Source organism: Cavia porcellus, unplaced genomic scaffold (assembly GCF_034190915.1).
Source record: "Cavia porcellus strain 051 isolate PalLab524CR breed Dunkin Hartley unplaced genomic scaffold, mCavPor4.1 scaffold_6, whole genome shotgun sequence".
Taxonomy (NCBI): domain Eukaryota; kingdom Metazoa; phylum Chordata; class Mammalia; order Rodentia; family Caviidae; genus Cavia; species Cavia porcellus.
In genome coordinates this window covers 37,406,144-37,421,856 of record NW_026947489.1, presented here as the reverse complement: position 1 = coordinate 37,421,856, position 15,713 = coordinate 37,406,144, and the positions used below count along the sequence as shown (strand labels likewise).

Genomic DNA, 15,713 nt, shown 5'->3' with positions numbered 1-15,713 from the left:
TTTTTGTTACAATAACTCTTAAAGTTCAAATATGAGGCTATGTATTTACATAAATTAGATCAATGTCCTAATCTGCAGTACAGGTTCTGATTTATTCTCTGAAGACCACACTAACCAAGATGATTTATAGAGATGACTTGTTTCAGAAATTATATGATATAATTAATTATTTGAAATTTAAGTATAGTACATTTGTATTATTTATATTTTATTTGTGTGTGCAAACATAGAAGCCTTGCGGTCATGAATATTTTAAATCTTCAGTAAGTTTTCTGTGTCCAGTGGGCATGGCAAAGATTTGTTGATTATGGATGATTATCTTAAAAAAGTAAATAATTAAAGATGTAAAACAGATGCTAAATCTATAGCAGAAAAATTAGAGAAGGGAGAGGCTAATGTGAAGAGAAAGTCTTCTATGAATACAAAACATTGCAAAAAAGGAATGGGACAGGAAATACAGAGCAGTCTAATGAGAAGAATATCCTCATAGAGTGAACTTTATTACATTCTGCAATAGTTTTGCATTATGGAATACTCAACATGATATTTTTGAAAGGAGTAAGTAATATCACCTGCCTCAATACCTTTATTTTACACATAATGAAAGTTCAAGCAGTGAGTTGAGTGTTCAGGGAAAAGAAAAAGAACTAAGTGAAGTTCTCAAAGGACTTGAGTCTTACTTTTCTAAATGCAAGTGTAATGGATTCTCGACTTTTCCATGAACTGTGAAATGTTGACGTGATTTGGACAATTTTCTATCAGTATCAGTCATGTAAAAAAAGTTCAATTCTACATTGTTTTTATTGTATTCATGTTTAAATTTTCATTCTTAAATCTCTTTTCTGATCTTGTCTTTGCTAAGCAATCACAGATTAAACTTTGTAGCACCTTTCCTGGCTTAGACTGAGATGCTACAGTGGGATACTTGTAGGGTTTCCACATTATCTTCTCTCACCTCTGCTTTTCTTCTCTTTGCAGATAATTATATTTCATATCACATCTGTGGCCATTCTTCACATCAATCTCTCCTTTTTACATTTTCATGATTCAATTAGCATTTTATTATTTAGTTACTGTACCATTTATTTGCCACTTATAATAATCATCTTTAATTCATCAACATTTAAATGGCATGGTGGTGAACAACTGTAAACCCAGCACTTGAAGGACTGAAGCAGAAGGATCACTGAAAATCAAGGTCATCTTGGTCTATATAGTAAGTTCACAACCAGCTTGAATTACATAGTGAAAACCTTTGTTGAAAATTTTTTTAAAAATCAGCATTCATGAAATATCTACCATGCCCAGTGGATACTGTGAACTTATTGAAGTATTAAAAGTAAATGGCATTTCAAAAACAGGGATAGAATGAAGATTAACTTGAGAGAATAAATGAGAGTAATGGCCAAACACATAGGAGCAATCAAAGAGGATAAAAACCTGATGAGAAATCTCTGAGGTTTGGGGAGCTACACTGGCTTAGCAACAAATTGTGCAGAAAAATCAGCATTTCTGTTTTTCCTCATAACATTTCTTTGGAGTCATTATTTGGTTTCTCCTAAACTTTGTCTCCAAATCTGAAATATTTTAGCAAGCATGAGAAATTAGAAGACATGGCTTGTAATGATGAGTTATGATGTATTTTTTTGCAAATAAAGTTCAAAGGGTTATGGAAAGTTGTTTTGGATCTGTGAGGAAGTTTTTCCTTTACAGTTTGATGCATAGCAAGTGACTCCTTGCCAAACTTCATTTTCTTTACTGTCTTTTTCAGGCAATGTTAGACACACCTTCTCAGGCAATGGATGGTGCCAACTATTCTGTGGTGTCTGGGTTTGTTTTCCTAGGACTCTCCAATTTGTGGAAGATCCAGCTCCTTCTTTTTCTCTTTTCTTCTGTGTTCTACATGGCAAGTCTGATGGGAAACCTCCTCATTATAGTCTCTGTGACCTATGACTCTAGACTTCACTCCCCCATGTACGTCCTGCTGGCCAATCTCTCATTGCTTGACATCGGAGGTTGCTCTATTGCAGCTCCCAAAATGATTTATGATCTTTTCAGAAAACATAAAACCATTTCTTTTGGTGGCTGTATAGCACAGATCTTCTTTATTCATGCAATTGGTGGCACAGAAATGGTGCTGCTCATAGGTATGGCCTTTGACAGATATATGGCCATTTGTAAACCTTTGCACTACCTGCTGATCATGAGCCCTCAAACGTGCTTGTTAATTGTGGCTACAGCTTGGATCCTTGGCCTTATCCACTCAGTGGCCCAGTTGGCTTTTGTTATGGACTTACCTTTCTGTGGCCCAAATGTACTGGACAGCTTTTACTGTGATCTTCCTCAGCTCATTAAACTTGCCTGCACAGAGACCAATCGACTGGAGTTCATGGTCACAGCCAACAGTGGGCTCATTTCTGTTGGGTCCTTCTTCATGCTGATCATTTCTTACATCTTCATTGTGGTCACTGTTTGGAAACACACTTCAGCTGGTTTATCCAAGGCCCTGTCTACTTTGTCAGCTCATGTGACCGTGGTGGTTTTATTCTTTGGACCACTAATATTCTTCTATACTTGGCCCTTCCCTTTGTCACAATGGGACAAGTTTCTTGCTATCTTTGATGCTGTTCTCACTCCTTTTCTGAATCCAGTTATCTATACCTTCAGGAACAAGGAGATGAAGGAAGCAATGAGGAAGCTTTGCTATCAGCTTGTGAGATACCGAAAGATCTCCTAAATACGTTAACAATAACAGATATGTAGTTCTATCTGCAAAGTCAACGGAGAAACAAAGTGAATGAAATTTTAAATCACTACTGACTTTATGAACTGCATACATTTAGTTATTTACCATACTGTCAAGTGTCTCCAGTAGTGTAATCAATACAGATATAGGAAGCTACTTTTGGAGCCCTGTATACTGTAGATTCTGTGATGGATGCTTAATATAAAGTAACTAACTCTGAGCACTAAGTATATTTACCTTTGTAATTTTCAAAGAAGAAATTAAGAAATTCTTTCCACTCATTATCTTCATAATGACTGTGAAATGTTTCCAGCTAAAGTTGATTTGAGTAACACAGCACTTCCAATATCCATAATCCTACAAAAATTGCCAAATAGCAAACATATTTAGCAATTTAGTGTTGGAGAATTGTGCTCTATTCTTTTTCCCTCATATTTCCTTTGTTTTGAATTGGTTTGTTTCTCAAAGTGTCAGCCAAAGGCTGTCAGAAAAACTTCATTTGATCCCTACTGCCTTATATGTGTATTCAGCATTAGGTCACCTTCTGTGTTCTTTATTTTGAAAATCGTTGCTTATAATATAGCACTGTGCAGTTATAGAACTGAAATTTGAAATACCCTTTTTTAACCTATTTGTTTTATAGATGCTAATAGGAACAGAAATATTTTGATTATATATCTAATAAGGAGAACCAGATTTCTTCATTTTTAAATTAAAAATATGAAAAATAAAATCCCTGACTTCTTGTTCATTTGAATCTTTATGCCTTCTGGCAATATATCACTTGTGTGGCTTTCAATTGTCTTTCAAATTCTGTCCTGGATTATAGCAGAGATGATACAAGTTAGCTGACTATTCTTTTCACTGACATTCTTTTTATATGATTATTTGTTACTTGAAAGTTGTTTCTTTATTTGCAACCCAATAATAAATTTCTTGACCAGGTTTTAGTTATTTTATAACTCTATGATTTATCCTCATGTACACTTGATGTCATCCACGGCTAGTATTTATGTCACTTACCAAAACCCCAAATCAAATTGAACAGTATTGTTGTTTATATTTCTTTACTGTTGGACAAAGTACTCTAAGCAGCATTTGCTATCACTTTTTTGTGCTACTAACTCTAGAAACCATATTAAATGAGTTAAAAGATTTCTGGAATGAATATTGTGTGTGTGTGTGTGTGTGTGTGTGTGTGTGTGTGTGTGTGTGTTTGCAGTAGATCAACTAATGTTCAACTAGTAGAACCCAGCTGAACTGAATCAGCATGGTTCTGGGTGGGGATAGCCCACGTGATAATTATTGTCAACAGGAGAAGAAGGAGGACTGGAGACCAGAAGATGGGCTGTTGACTCTTCTGGAGAAATGTATTACACTGGTTTTCCTGATATGAACGCTGCTGTTATCATCAGAGGAGCTTGGGAACTTGCTACTGTTGAGAATGGCTGTGGTTCTTTTTGGAGGAGCTCTAGTCCTTACTTTGAACTTCACTTTGTATGTGTGTGTGTGTGTGTGTGTGTGTGTGTATCCATGTGTGTGTGCACAGTGTTACTGTATCATGGTTTCTTTGGCTGAAATGTTGTGGCATATTTGAAAATTTAGGCCTTATAGGTAATATAAGCCATAAAGACAATTTTTCTGATTAATAAAAAAGTGACCAATGCATATACTGATAACTTTCAAAATATTATACTAATGTTATGACCATGTAGGTTTTAATTTTTAATAGATACTTGTAGTGAGGCCATTATGTCAAAACATTGACAGTTTTCAGAGTTCTTTTAGGCAAGTGTTTTAATCTTTTATTTAATTTTTTAGTTTATTTTGCATTTCTTTATATTTTTAAAACTAACAATACTCATATATATACAAATATAGGCTGATATTAGCTTAGCCAATGAGAGATACTTGTTTTTGGTAAAATTAGTCATTGTATGAGTGTTTTCTGTGTGTGAAATTCTTTACTTTCTTGTTTGATAAGCTATGTTTACACTTACTGTTGATAATCCCATGAAGTAAGTCTTTGGAAGTTGGCCTGACAGAACAGTGTATTATTTTTTTTTTATTTTTTATTATTTGGTCTTTTTCGTTTTTTTTTTTTTTTTTTTTTTTATTTAAAAGGAAAAAGAGAAAAAACAAAAGAAAACAAAGCGGTGCAAGGGTACAAGTAATACGGAACTACAAACAAAAAAAAACAGTAAGAAATCACCAGTTAATAGATTACACATTATCGTCTTAGAGATAGTTGCTCAAATCACAGTATCAAAGCATACAAAGTAAACAAACAGAGAGACTGCAAACAGCTTTGTTCAATGATCCAACCAAAAACATTAATATGGTCAGCTACTTAACAACACTAAACACACCTGCAGTTGTATCCTTTAGAACACTTTTTTTCCCTCTCTTTTTTACAACAAAATTTACACATTTTGGGTATTATTACTCCTTAGTTCTTACTACATTTTTTTGGAAGAGAATAAAGTCAAATATGGTAAAACAAAGCTGTCAGTCAAAACCAAGGATAGACATAGTACATGATGTAAGAACAGAGTACAAGGTTGTCAACAGTGGTTACCATAATGTCTCTTGTTTCCTTAAGAATTGTCTATCTCATTAGGTATTATAAAGTTGAACAAAACAGTAGAGAACAAGACCAATAAAACTTAGGCATTGTAAACATTACAGGACTTCCAAAGGAGATAATAGTCAAACCAGAATGGGCATCTTAGTGAATCTTATTGCCTTCAAAGTAGTTGCCTATACCCCCAAACTTGATACTATCATACAGAATGGAACAGAGTCTAATCAGTCAAAACAAGGCCGTGGGAGTATTACAGGACTTCAAAACAAGTTAATAGGAAATTTTAAAAAGTTACTATTATATATCCTGCTAATTTTTAAAAATTTTTCCCCTTAATTAAAAAAATCATAAAAAATAAATAAATAATTTTTTTAGTGAATAAGGGAGAGATTGAGATAAAAGAGGACACAACAATATAACAATACAGGTCAAAGCATGACTGTTTCACCAACCTAGTGCTTTACCACCAAATAACCCGATTTAGTAGAAGTTACCATAGTGTCTATCTTTTTCCTTGAAATATTTGAGTATAACTTCATATACTACAGCTTCAAATATTTCCATATCAAGAAGCCCACAATAAAGCCTTTCCAATTAATAAGTGAAAACTTTATAAGGCTTCAAGGCCACATAATGGGGAATCATGATTACCACATACTTTTATATATTTGAATCATTACTTACATTAGGGAAACTATTCAGTATTAACACATGCAAGATTGATTTATTTCACTTATGAATATGGTCTCAAGCTGCACCCATTTATTAATAAATATTTCAATGTGATCCTTCTTTATAGCTGAGTAGTACTCCATTGTATAGAAATACAACAACTTTTTTATCCATTCCTCAGATAATGGACACTTGGGTTGTTTCCAAGATCTGGCGATTACAAATTGTGCTGCTATAAACATAGGTGCACATATATCACTGTGGTATGATGCTTTCAGTTCTTCTGGGAATATGCCTAGAAGTGGAATAGCTGGAACAAATGGGACTTCCAATCCCAGCTTTTTGAGAAACCTCCAGACTGACAACCACAAAGGTTGTACCAGTCTACACTCCCACCAACAGTGCAGGAGAGTTCCTTTTTCCCCACAGCCTCTCCAGCATTTGTTGTTGTTGGTTTTCTTGATCCTGGCCATTCTTTCAGGAGTGAGATGGTATCTCAGTGTGGTTTCAATTTGCATTTCTCTAATGACCAATGACGATGAACATTTTTTCATGTATTTATTTGCCATTTGTACTTCTTCAACTGAGAAGTGAGTATTCATATCAGAAGCCCATTTTTGGAATGGATCTTTGAATTTTGGGGGTCTGACTTTTTTTAATCCTTTATATGTTTTAGACAAGAGTCCCTTGTCTGAGAGAGAGTTCACTAAAATCTTTTCCCAGTTTGTGGGTTTTCTTTTCACTATGCTGGAGATTTCTTTTGACATGCAGAAACTTTTTAATAAGAAGTGGTCCCAGTTATTGATTCTGGGAAGTATTTCCCATGCGGTTTGAGTCCTGTTCATGAATTCTCTACCTACTCCTATGTCTTCAAGGTTTCTACCCAATTTGTCTTCCAATAGATTTAGTGTTTCTGTTTTAATATTCAGATCTTTGACCCATTTAGATTTTAATTTAGTACATGGTGATAGACATGGGTCTAGCTTTAGTTTTTGGCAAATGGAGAGCCAGTTTTTCCAGCACCATTTATTAAAGAGACTGTCATTCTTCCAGTGAACCTGCGTGGCTTCGTTATTTGAGTGTGTTTGTAGTTGTGGTTGTATCTTCTAATCTATTCCATTGATCTTCGGCTCTGCTTTGATTCCAATACCGTGCTGATTTTACTACTGTTGCTTTGTAGTATAACTTCAAGTCAAGGATTGTGATGCCTCCTGCCTTGCCTTTGCTGCTTAGAATTGCCTTTGCTATTCTAGGTCTCTTCTGGTTCCAGATGAATTTTAGGAGTGATTTCTCTAAATCTATAAGGTATGTTGATGGTATTTTTATTGGGATTGCATTGAATCTGTATAACAGTTTTGGGAGAATGGCCATTTTCACAACGTTTGTTCTTCCTATCCAGGATCAAGGGATGTCTTTCCATTTGCTGAGATCACCTTCAATTTCTTTTTTCAGTGTATTATAATTTTCCCTGTATAGGTCTTTCACTTCTTTCATAAGAGTAATTCCTAAATATGTCACTTTTTGCTTGCTAAAGCATATGGTTTCTCTTATTTCCCTCTCTGTGATTTTGTTGTTGGTGTATAAGAATGCTATTGATTTCTGAGTATTGATTTTGTATCCAGCTACATCACTGAATTTATTTATTATATCTAAGAGTCTTTCAATGGAGTTTAGGGGGTCTTCTACGTAGAGTATCATGTCATCTGCAAACAATGATAATTTAACTTCCTCTTTTCCAAACTTTACCCCTTTTGTTTCTCTCTCTTGTATAATTGCTCTGGCTAGTACTTCCAGTACTATATTAAATAGGAGTGGTGATAGAGGACATCCTTGTGTTGTGCCTGATTTTAAAGTAAAGGGTTTCAATTTTTGGCCATTTAGTATGATGCTGGCTGTTGGTTTGTCATAAATGGCCTTTATTATATTGAGGTAAAGACCATCTATTCCAATTTTCTGTAAAGTTCTTTTGTTTTTTGGGTTTTTTTTTTTTGTCTTTTTCCTTTTTATTGGTACCAGGGATTCAACTCACGACTGCCTGCTTGCAAGGCAGGCGCTTATGCCGCTGAGCTAAATCCCCAGCCCCTGTAAAGATCTTATCATGAATGAATGTTGAACCTTATCGAAAGCTTTTTCTGCATCTATAGAAATGATCATGTGATTCTTACTTTTAGCTTTACTGATATGGTGGATTACATTTATTGATTTACATATGTTGAACCATCCTTGCATTCCTGGGATGAATCCCACTTGGTCATGGTGTATAATCTTCTTGACGATTTGCTGCATCCTGTTTGCCAATATTTTGTTGAGGATTTTTGCATCTGTGTTCATTAGGGAGATCGGTCTGTATTTCTCTTTCTTAGTTGGGTCTTTCTCAGGTTTTGGTACTAGAATAATATTTGCTTCCAGGAATGACTTAGGAAGGATTGCTTCCCTTTCAATTTCATTGCTTAGTCTCTATTGCATTGATTTCTGCTCTGATTTTTATAATTTCCTCTCTTCTTTTGGCTTTGGGCTTGACTTGCTCTTCTTTTTCTAGCTGTTTGAGGTGTAGCATCAAGTTATTTATTTGTATTCGTTCTGTTTTCCTGATGTGGGAACTCAGTGCAGTAAATTTTCCTCTGAGGACGGCTTTCATTGCATTCCACAAATTCCCATAAGTTGTATCTGCATTTTCATTTTCTTTTAGGTATTGTTTAATTTCTTCTTTAATTTCTTCTGTGACCCACTGATTACTCAAGAGTGTGTTATTCAGTTTCCATGTGCTTGTGGGATTTTTGCAGTATCTTTTATCATTAATTTCTAATTTCAGAGCACTATGATCCGATAACATGCAAGGGATGATTTCAGCTCTTTTGCACTTAATTAAATATGTTCTGTGAGCTAATATATGGTCTATTTTAGAGAATGATCCATGTACTGCTGAGAAGAATGTGTATTCTGATGTTGTTGGGTGGAACATTCTGTATATGTCTATCAAATCCATTTGTTTGCAGGTGTGATTCAGTTCTGTCATTTCTTTGCTCATTTTCTGTCTGGTTGATCTGTTCCTTGGTGTCAATGGCATAAATACACAAGGAAAAAACCACTAAGCAAAGCAGATAATTAAACAGAACAGAAAGATAAACATGCAACAGCAAAGAGATAACATGTCAACAATAAACCAGCATTTAACAGTAATAACCATTAATGTAAATTGTCTCAATGCACCAATCAAAAGAAACAGACTAGCAGAATGGATCAAGAAACAAAATCCAACCATATGCTGTTTACAGGAAACCCATCTAACCCAGAAGGATACTCACAGACTGAAAGTCAAAGGATGGAAAACAATACTTCATGCTTCAGGAATCAAAAAAAAAAGCAGGAGTAGCCATTCTGTTTGCTGACAATGTGAACTTTAAACCAACAATGACCATAAAGGACAAAGAAGGTCACTACATACTCGTTAGGGGAAAACTCCAAAAGGAAGAGATAACTATCTTAAATATATATGCACCAAACTCCAGAGCACCCAGTTATATAAAACAACTATTATGGAAATGAAAACTCAAATTATCAGTAACACAATTGTAACAGGAGACCTTAATACGCCATTGACACCAAGGGTCTTTTTGGTTTTTATCAGTACCAGGGATCGAATTCATGACTGCCTGCTTGCAATGCAGGCGCTTAGGCTGCTGAGCTAAATCTCCAGCCCCTTACATGTATTATTCTTTGCTTTCATCTTTGGCAAGTGGAAACATGGTCATGCAATCACCCTGGATAAAATTCAGATCTGATTTGTCATTTTTGTTTTTGTCCTTCAATATTTCCTTTACAAGCTTGGTTGTAACTGTCATAACTCTTTTCTCACTTATCGGATATGTGAAATTCTCACAGCACATTTAAACCCATTCTTTGATTTGTGCAATTAATACCACCTCCACTTCACCTGCCATCTTTATCACCACCATTAATAACAACAAAAACATTGATTGAACACATGATATAACACATAACATATTAAGTTCTGTAGATAAATAAGGTAATTTTGTAAGGAAGAAGGTAGGTAATATTTTCATTCTTATTTTGCTTATTAGGTAAGAGAAACACATTAAATGAACATCCTAGGAACGCACAACTGGTAAATAATAGAGCTGAGACATAAATCCAAGAATCTTAATTTCTCAATTCTTGATGCATCTTTTCTTTCATTCCATAAATCATAAACATAATACATGCATCAACTCAATAAAATTTACTATTCAAGGTTTATTTTCTTGTGTTCTTTATTTTAAAAAGTAAAACAGGAAAAAAGATGAATATGATGCAGAATTTGAAAAAAGAGAAAAAATTGGGGAATTAACACCAGTTAATATATTACAAATTATTATTTCAGAATTAGTTTTTCAGATTATAAAATCTAGGCACAGGCCATGTTGGAACTTAGGGTGCTGGGAAACCAAGCAACCAGCTCACCTCTCTGGTAATCAGCCATGGCTGGGGCAAGCTGTGGCCACCACAGGGATAGAACCACCCAGCATCTCCCAAGATCCACGCTGTGTTGGAACTTAGGGCACAGAGAAACCAAGCAGTCTACTTGTCTCCCTGGTAAGCAGCCATGGCTTGGGAAAGCTGCAGCTGCCCCAGAGAGAGAACCACCCAGTGTCTCCCAAGATCCATACCAAGTTTCAACTTAGAGCACTGGGAAACCAAGCAAACAGCTCACCTCCCTGGTAAGCAGGCATGGTTTGGGCAAGCTGTGGACACCTTAGAGAGAGAATCACCCAGCATCTCCCAAGATCCATGCCATGCTGGAACTTAGGGTGCTGGGAAACCAAGCACCCACTTGCCTCTCTGGTAAACAGCTGTGAGCCTACCAGGGTGTGGGCTGAGAATCAAACATCCATCTCCTCCCCACCCCTACCATTAGCAAATGGGAGCCAGAGGTTTGAGCATCTCTTGGGAGACGCTATTTGCTATACACTGTATAGCAAATGCAGGGATTTCCTTCTACCATCTCTTTAAAGGCAAATATTTTCATCACTCTTTTGCTTTGTTCTGATTAATTGTATTGCTCTATTGAATATTCTGTTTTGATAAGTTCTATAATGTTCTGTATTTCATTTGATTTTGCTATACCTGCTTGAAAGAACAACTATGTGAAGATAATGAGATATGCTATGGCACCTATTACTGTTATCCCGGTAACCCTCTATGAAGTCTGTACCAATTTCACTGCACTCAAGTGGCTTTGTTCTGTCTTGTTCTGCTGTATTTTATACTTTCAAAATAATAAAGAACTAAAAAATCTAGGCACAAAAGTGATCAAATAATGATTTCCTATCATCTTGTTTTGAATTTATATCATGCTTTTATTCTTTTGTTTTGATCAGTTCTCTTGTGTTATGCTTTGCTTTTATTGTATGTGATAGTATGGATAACACTTCTGAAGAAAATGAGACATTATAGTAACTATTTTTCATTTCCTGTGGTCTGGTTTTGAAGTCCTGTAATGCTTTCATTCTTCTGATGGGTTTTATACTATTTTGTTGTTATGTTTGATTTATTGTGTGTGAGGGTTTGGTCAACTATTTTGAAGAAAACAAGAGACATTATGGTAGCCACTGTTGTCATGTTGTGAAGTCATTCTTGCATTTCTCTGTCTGATTTGCTTTGTTCTGTTTTGTTTGTTTCATTCTCTTTAAAATGAAAAATAAAATTCCCAAAAATATCCAATGACAGCACAAAGTGGTCTTTTTGAGGAATTAACAGAGATTAGTAGTATAGCTATCTATTTAGCATGCATATACATACATACATTTATATGTTTACCAATATATATATACATATATATATGTATATATATATATATATATAATCTTTTTCTTTCTTCCCTTCCCCCATTTCAGTATTCTTGTCCTTTTAAGCACTTGTTTCTCCTCTCATTATTATAGCACCCATTGTATATTTTGGATCTTATTATTCTGTCAGATTTTTGTTTTTCATTCTTTTATACTAGGGAGATGATACATTGTTTATAATTGTGAGTTTTATTTTACCCAAGAGTATGGTCTCAAGTTGCTTCTGTTTATCTATAAAAGACTCAATACTGTCCTTTTAAAAGTCTGAGTAATATTCCTCTGTATAAAAATACTGAATCTTTTTTATCCATTCTGCAGTTGCTACACATTTGACTTGTTTCTAAAATTTAGCTATTGCAAATTGTGCTGCTATCAACCTCGGTGCACATATATTTTTGTGGCATGACATTTCCAATTTTTCTGGGAAAATTGATGAAGGGAAACAGGTGGATTAAATGGGACTTCCAATCCTAGTGTTTTGAGGAATCTCCATACTTATTTCCATAGTGGTTGTAACAGTTTACACTCTCATCAGCAGTGGAAAAGTGTTGCTTTTTCCCCTCAGCCCCACCAACATTTGGTATTGGCTGATTTCTTGATGGCAGCCATTCTTTCTGGGATGCGATAGAATCTCAATTTTGTTTTAATTTGAATTTCTCAAGTGACCAAAGATATTGAGCATGCCTTCATGCATTGATTTGTGATTTGTACTTCTTTGTGTCAGAAGTGTGTGTGTTTGGCAGCTGTGCTCAGCTGTCTCCGGGGATTGGAGTCTGCCTGCCTGTGCCCTCAACTCTGGAGACTGGGTGGCCTGGGGTGACTGTCCCCACACCATCCTGAACCCCAGGAGGGAGTTTAAGATTGTAGCTCCCACCAGCAAGGGAATTTTACAGCTACCTGCTGCACTGAACCAGCTCAGCAGGGCTTGGGCCTGCCTGCACCAACTTTCTGGCAGCCATGCTCAGCCAGCTCCAGGGATTGGAGCCTGCTTGCTGCGACCTCAATTCTGGAGACTGGTTGGCCTGAGGAGAGTGTACTCACACCATCCCAAGCCCTGGGAGGGAGTTAAGATTGATGCTCCTGCCAACCAGGGAACTTTGCAGTTTCATGTCAACTGGACCAGTTCAGCAGGAATTGAGCTTGCCTCCTTACTCCCCAGTGACCCTCTCTCAATCCAAGGGACTGAGTGGACATAGTCCCAGGATCTGAGGGCATAGAAGAGGATTTTGAAAAGGCCAAGGGGAAGCCTTGGAATAACACTTGAAACACCAAAATATAGGAAAATGACAAAATAAAAGACCAAAATACAATCTCAAGCCTCCAGGCCATCCCAAAAAACATTAGGAGCAATGTACATAGAAGAAAACATATTCCATACACCTGAAACACCTGAAATAATAGCAACTAAAATAAAGAAGCAACTCTAGGAAGCTGTAAAGGAATTCAAACTAGAAATAATCTCCCAGGTAAAAAAAGAAATGATAAAAGAAATAAAAGAGATGCTGAAAATATCTAAAGAAGACACAGTTAATAAATTGGAGGAACTAAACAAAAACGTAAAATCCCTGGATGAACAATATAAGGAAAAACAGAATACATAACGCCAATGCAAAGAGACACACAGGAAATCAAAAATTTCATTGAAAATTGTAAAAACTGCCTCAATGAAAGTGAATTAGAATTTCAGACTCAAAAAAACAAGATTGCAGCACATGAACAGGAAAGCAAAGATATTTGAAAAATAACAAGGAATCAGGAAATAAAAATTGAACAGCTGCATAATAATGCAAAGAAAAACAACATAACATTGATAGGGATAAATGAAAAAGGAGTCAACATAAAGGATGTCAAGAGGATATTTAGAAAAGTAATTCCTGAAATTTTCCCAAACATAAGAATGGAAACTGACATCAATGATTAGTGAAGCATATAGAACTCCAAATAGCCATAACCAAAATAAAACTACATCTAGACATATAACAATCACCATCCCAGAAATCCAACATAAGAATACAATATAAAAAGTTGTCAGAGAGAAAAGACAGATCATCCATAAAGGAAAATCTATCAGAATCACAGCAGATTTCTCACCACAAACAATACAGTCAAGAAGAGCAGGGAGTGAAGTATTTCACATCTTAAAGGAAAATTATTTCCAACCTAGACTCATGTGCCCTGCAAAACTGTCATTCAAAGTTAATGGAGAAATAAGAAACACCCAAGACAAAGAACAGGTGAAGAACTTCATGATCACCAAGTTAACCCTGCAAAGAATATTAAAAGACAGTTTAGATACACTTAGGAAAAAAACATTAAAAAGCAGACAATTAAACAGAATGGAAAGATAAAGATGCAACAGCACAAAGATAACGTGTCAACAATAAGCCAATATATAAAAGTTATGTCCATTAATGTAAATAGTCTCAATGCACCAATTAAAAGAAACAGACTGGCAGAATGGATCAAGAAAGAGCATCCAACCATATGCTGTCTACAAGAAACCCATCTAACCTAAAAGGTTAATCACAGACTGAAAGTTAAAAGATGGAAAACAATACTTCACGCAATGGGAACCCTTCAACAAGTGAGGGTAGCTATTCTGCTTGCAGACAATGTGAACTTCAAACCAAGAATGATCAGAAGAGATAAAGAAGGTCATTACATACTGGTTAGTGGAAAACTTTAAGAGGAAGAGGTAACAATCTTAAATATATATGCACCTAATTCCAAGCACCCAGTTATATAAAGCAAGTAATAACAGAAATGAAAAACCAAATTAGCAGTAACACAATTACAACCAGAGACCCTAACACACCATTGACACCAGGGACAGATCAACCAGACAGAAAGTCAGCAAAGAAATAGCAGAACTGAATCACACCTGTGAAAAAATAGACTTGATAGACATATACAGAGTGTTCCATCCAATAACATCAGAATACACATTCTTCTCAACAGTACATGGGACATTCTCTAAAATAGACCATATACTAGCCCACAGAACATATTTACATAAATGCAAAACAGTTGAAATTGTCCCTTGCATGTTATTGGATCATAGCGCATGAAACTAGAAATTAATGATAAAATATACTGCAAAATTCACAAACACAAAAACACATGGAAATGGAATAATACACTCTTGCATAATAAGGGGGTCACATTATAAATTAAAAAAGAAATTAAACCATACCTACATGCAAGTGAAAATCCAAATACAACTTACCAGAATCTGTGCGATGCAATGAAAGCTGTCCTGAGAGGAAAATTTATTGCACTGAGTTGCCACATAAGGAAAACAGAAACAATACAAATAAAAAACCTGATGTTACACCTCAAACATCTAGAAAAAGAAGAGCAAGTCAAGCCCAAAGCCAAAAGAAGGGAAGAAATTATAAAAATCAGAGCAAATATTAATGCAATAGAGACTAAGAAAACAACCCAAAGAATCAATGAATCAAAGATGTTATTGGGTGGAACATTCTGTATATGTCTATCAAATCCATTTGTTCGCAGGTGTGATTCAGTTCTGTTATTTCTTTGCTCATTTTCTGTCTGGTTGATCTGTCCCTTGGTGTTAATGGCATATTAAGGTCTCCTGTTACAATTGTGTTACTGATAATTTGAGTTTTCATTTCTGTTAATAGCTGTTTTATATAACTGGGTGCTCTGGAGTTTGGTGCATATATTTTTAAGATAGTTATCTCTTCCTCTTGGAGTTTTCCCCTTACGAGTATGTAGTGGCCTTCTTTGTCCTTTATGGTCATTGTTGGTTTAAAGTTCACATTGTCTGCAAACAGAATGGCTACTCCTGCCTTTTTTTTTTGATTCCTGCTGCATGAAGTATTGTTTTCCATCCTTTGAC

The 15,713-nt window shown here is 35.5% G+C and overlaps 1 protein-coding gene across 1 annotated transcript; it reads left to right on the top strand.

The window, feature by feature from the left end:
• The first annotated feature begins 1,774 nt into the window (after positions 1-1,774).
• On the top strand, positions 1,775-2,737 carry LOC100727704 (olfactory receptor 4F15-like). The gene has a single exon (XM_003475650.4). The coding sequence runs from the start codon at positions 1,775-1,777 to the stop codon at positions 2,735-2,737; it is 963 nt and encodes a 320-aa protein (XP_003475698.4).
• Positions 2,738-15,713: the final 12,976 nt, after the last annotated feature.

Excerpts from the sequence above, each read along its gene's own strand:
- LOC100727704 (XM_003475650.4), top strand. The coding sequence starts at position 1,775 with ATGTTAGACACACCTTCTCAGGCAATGGATGGTGCCAACTATTCTGTG.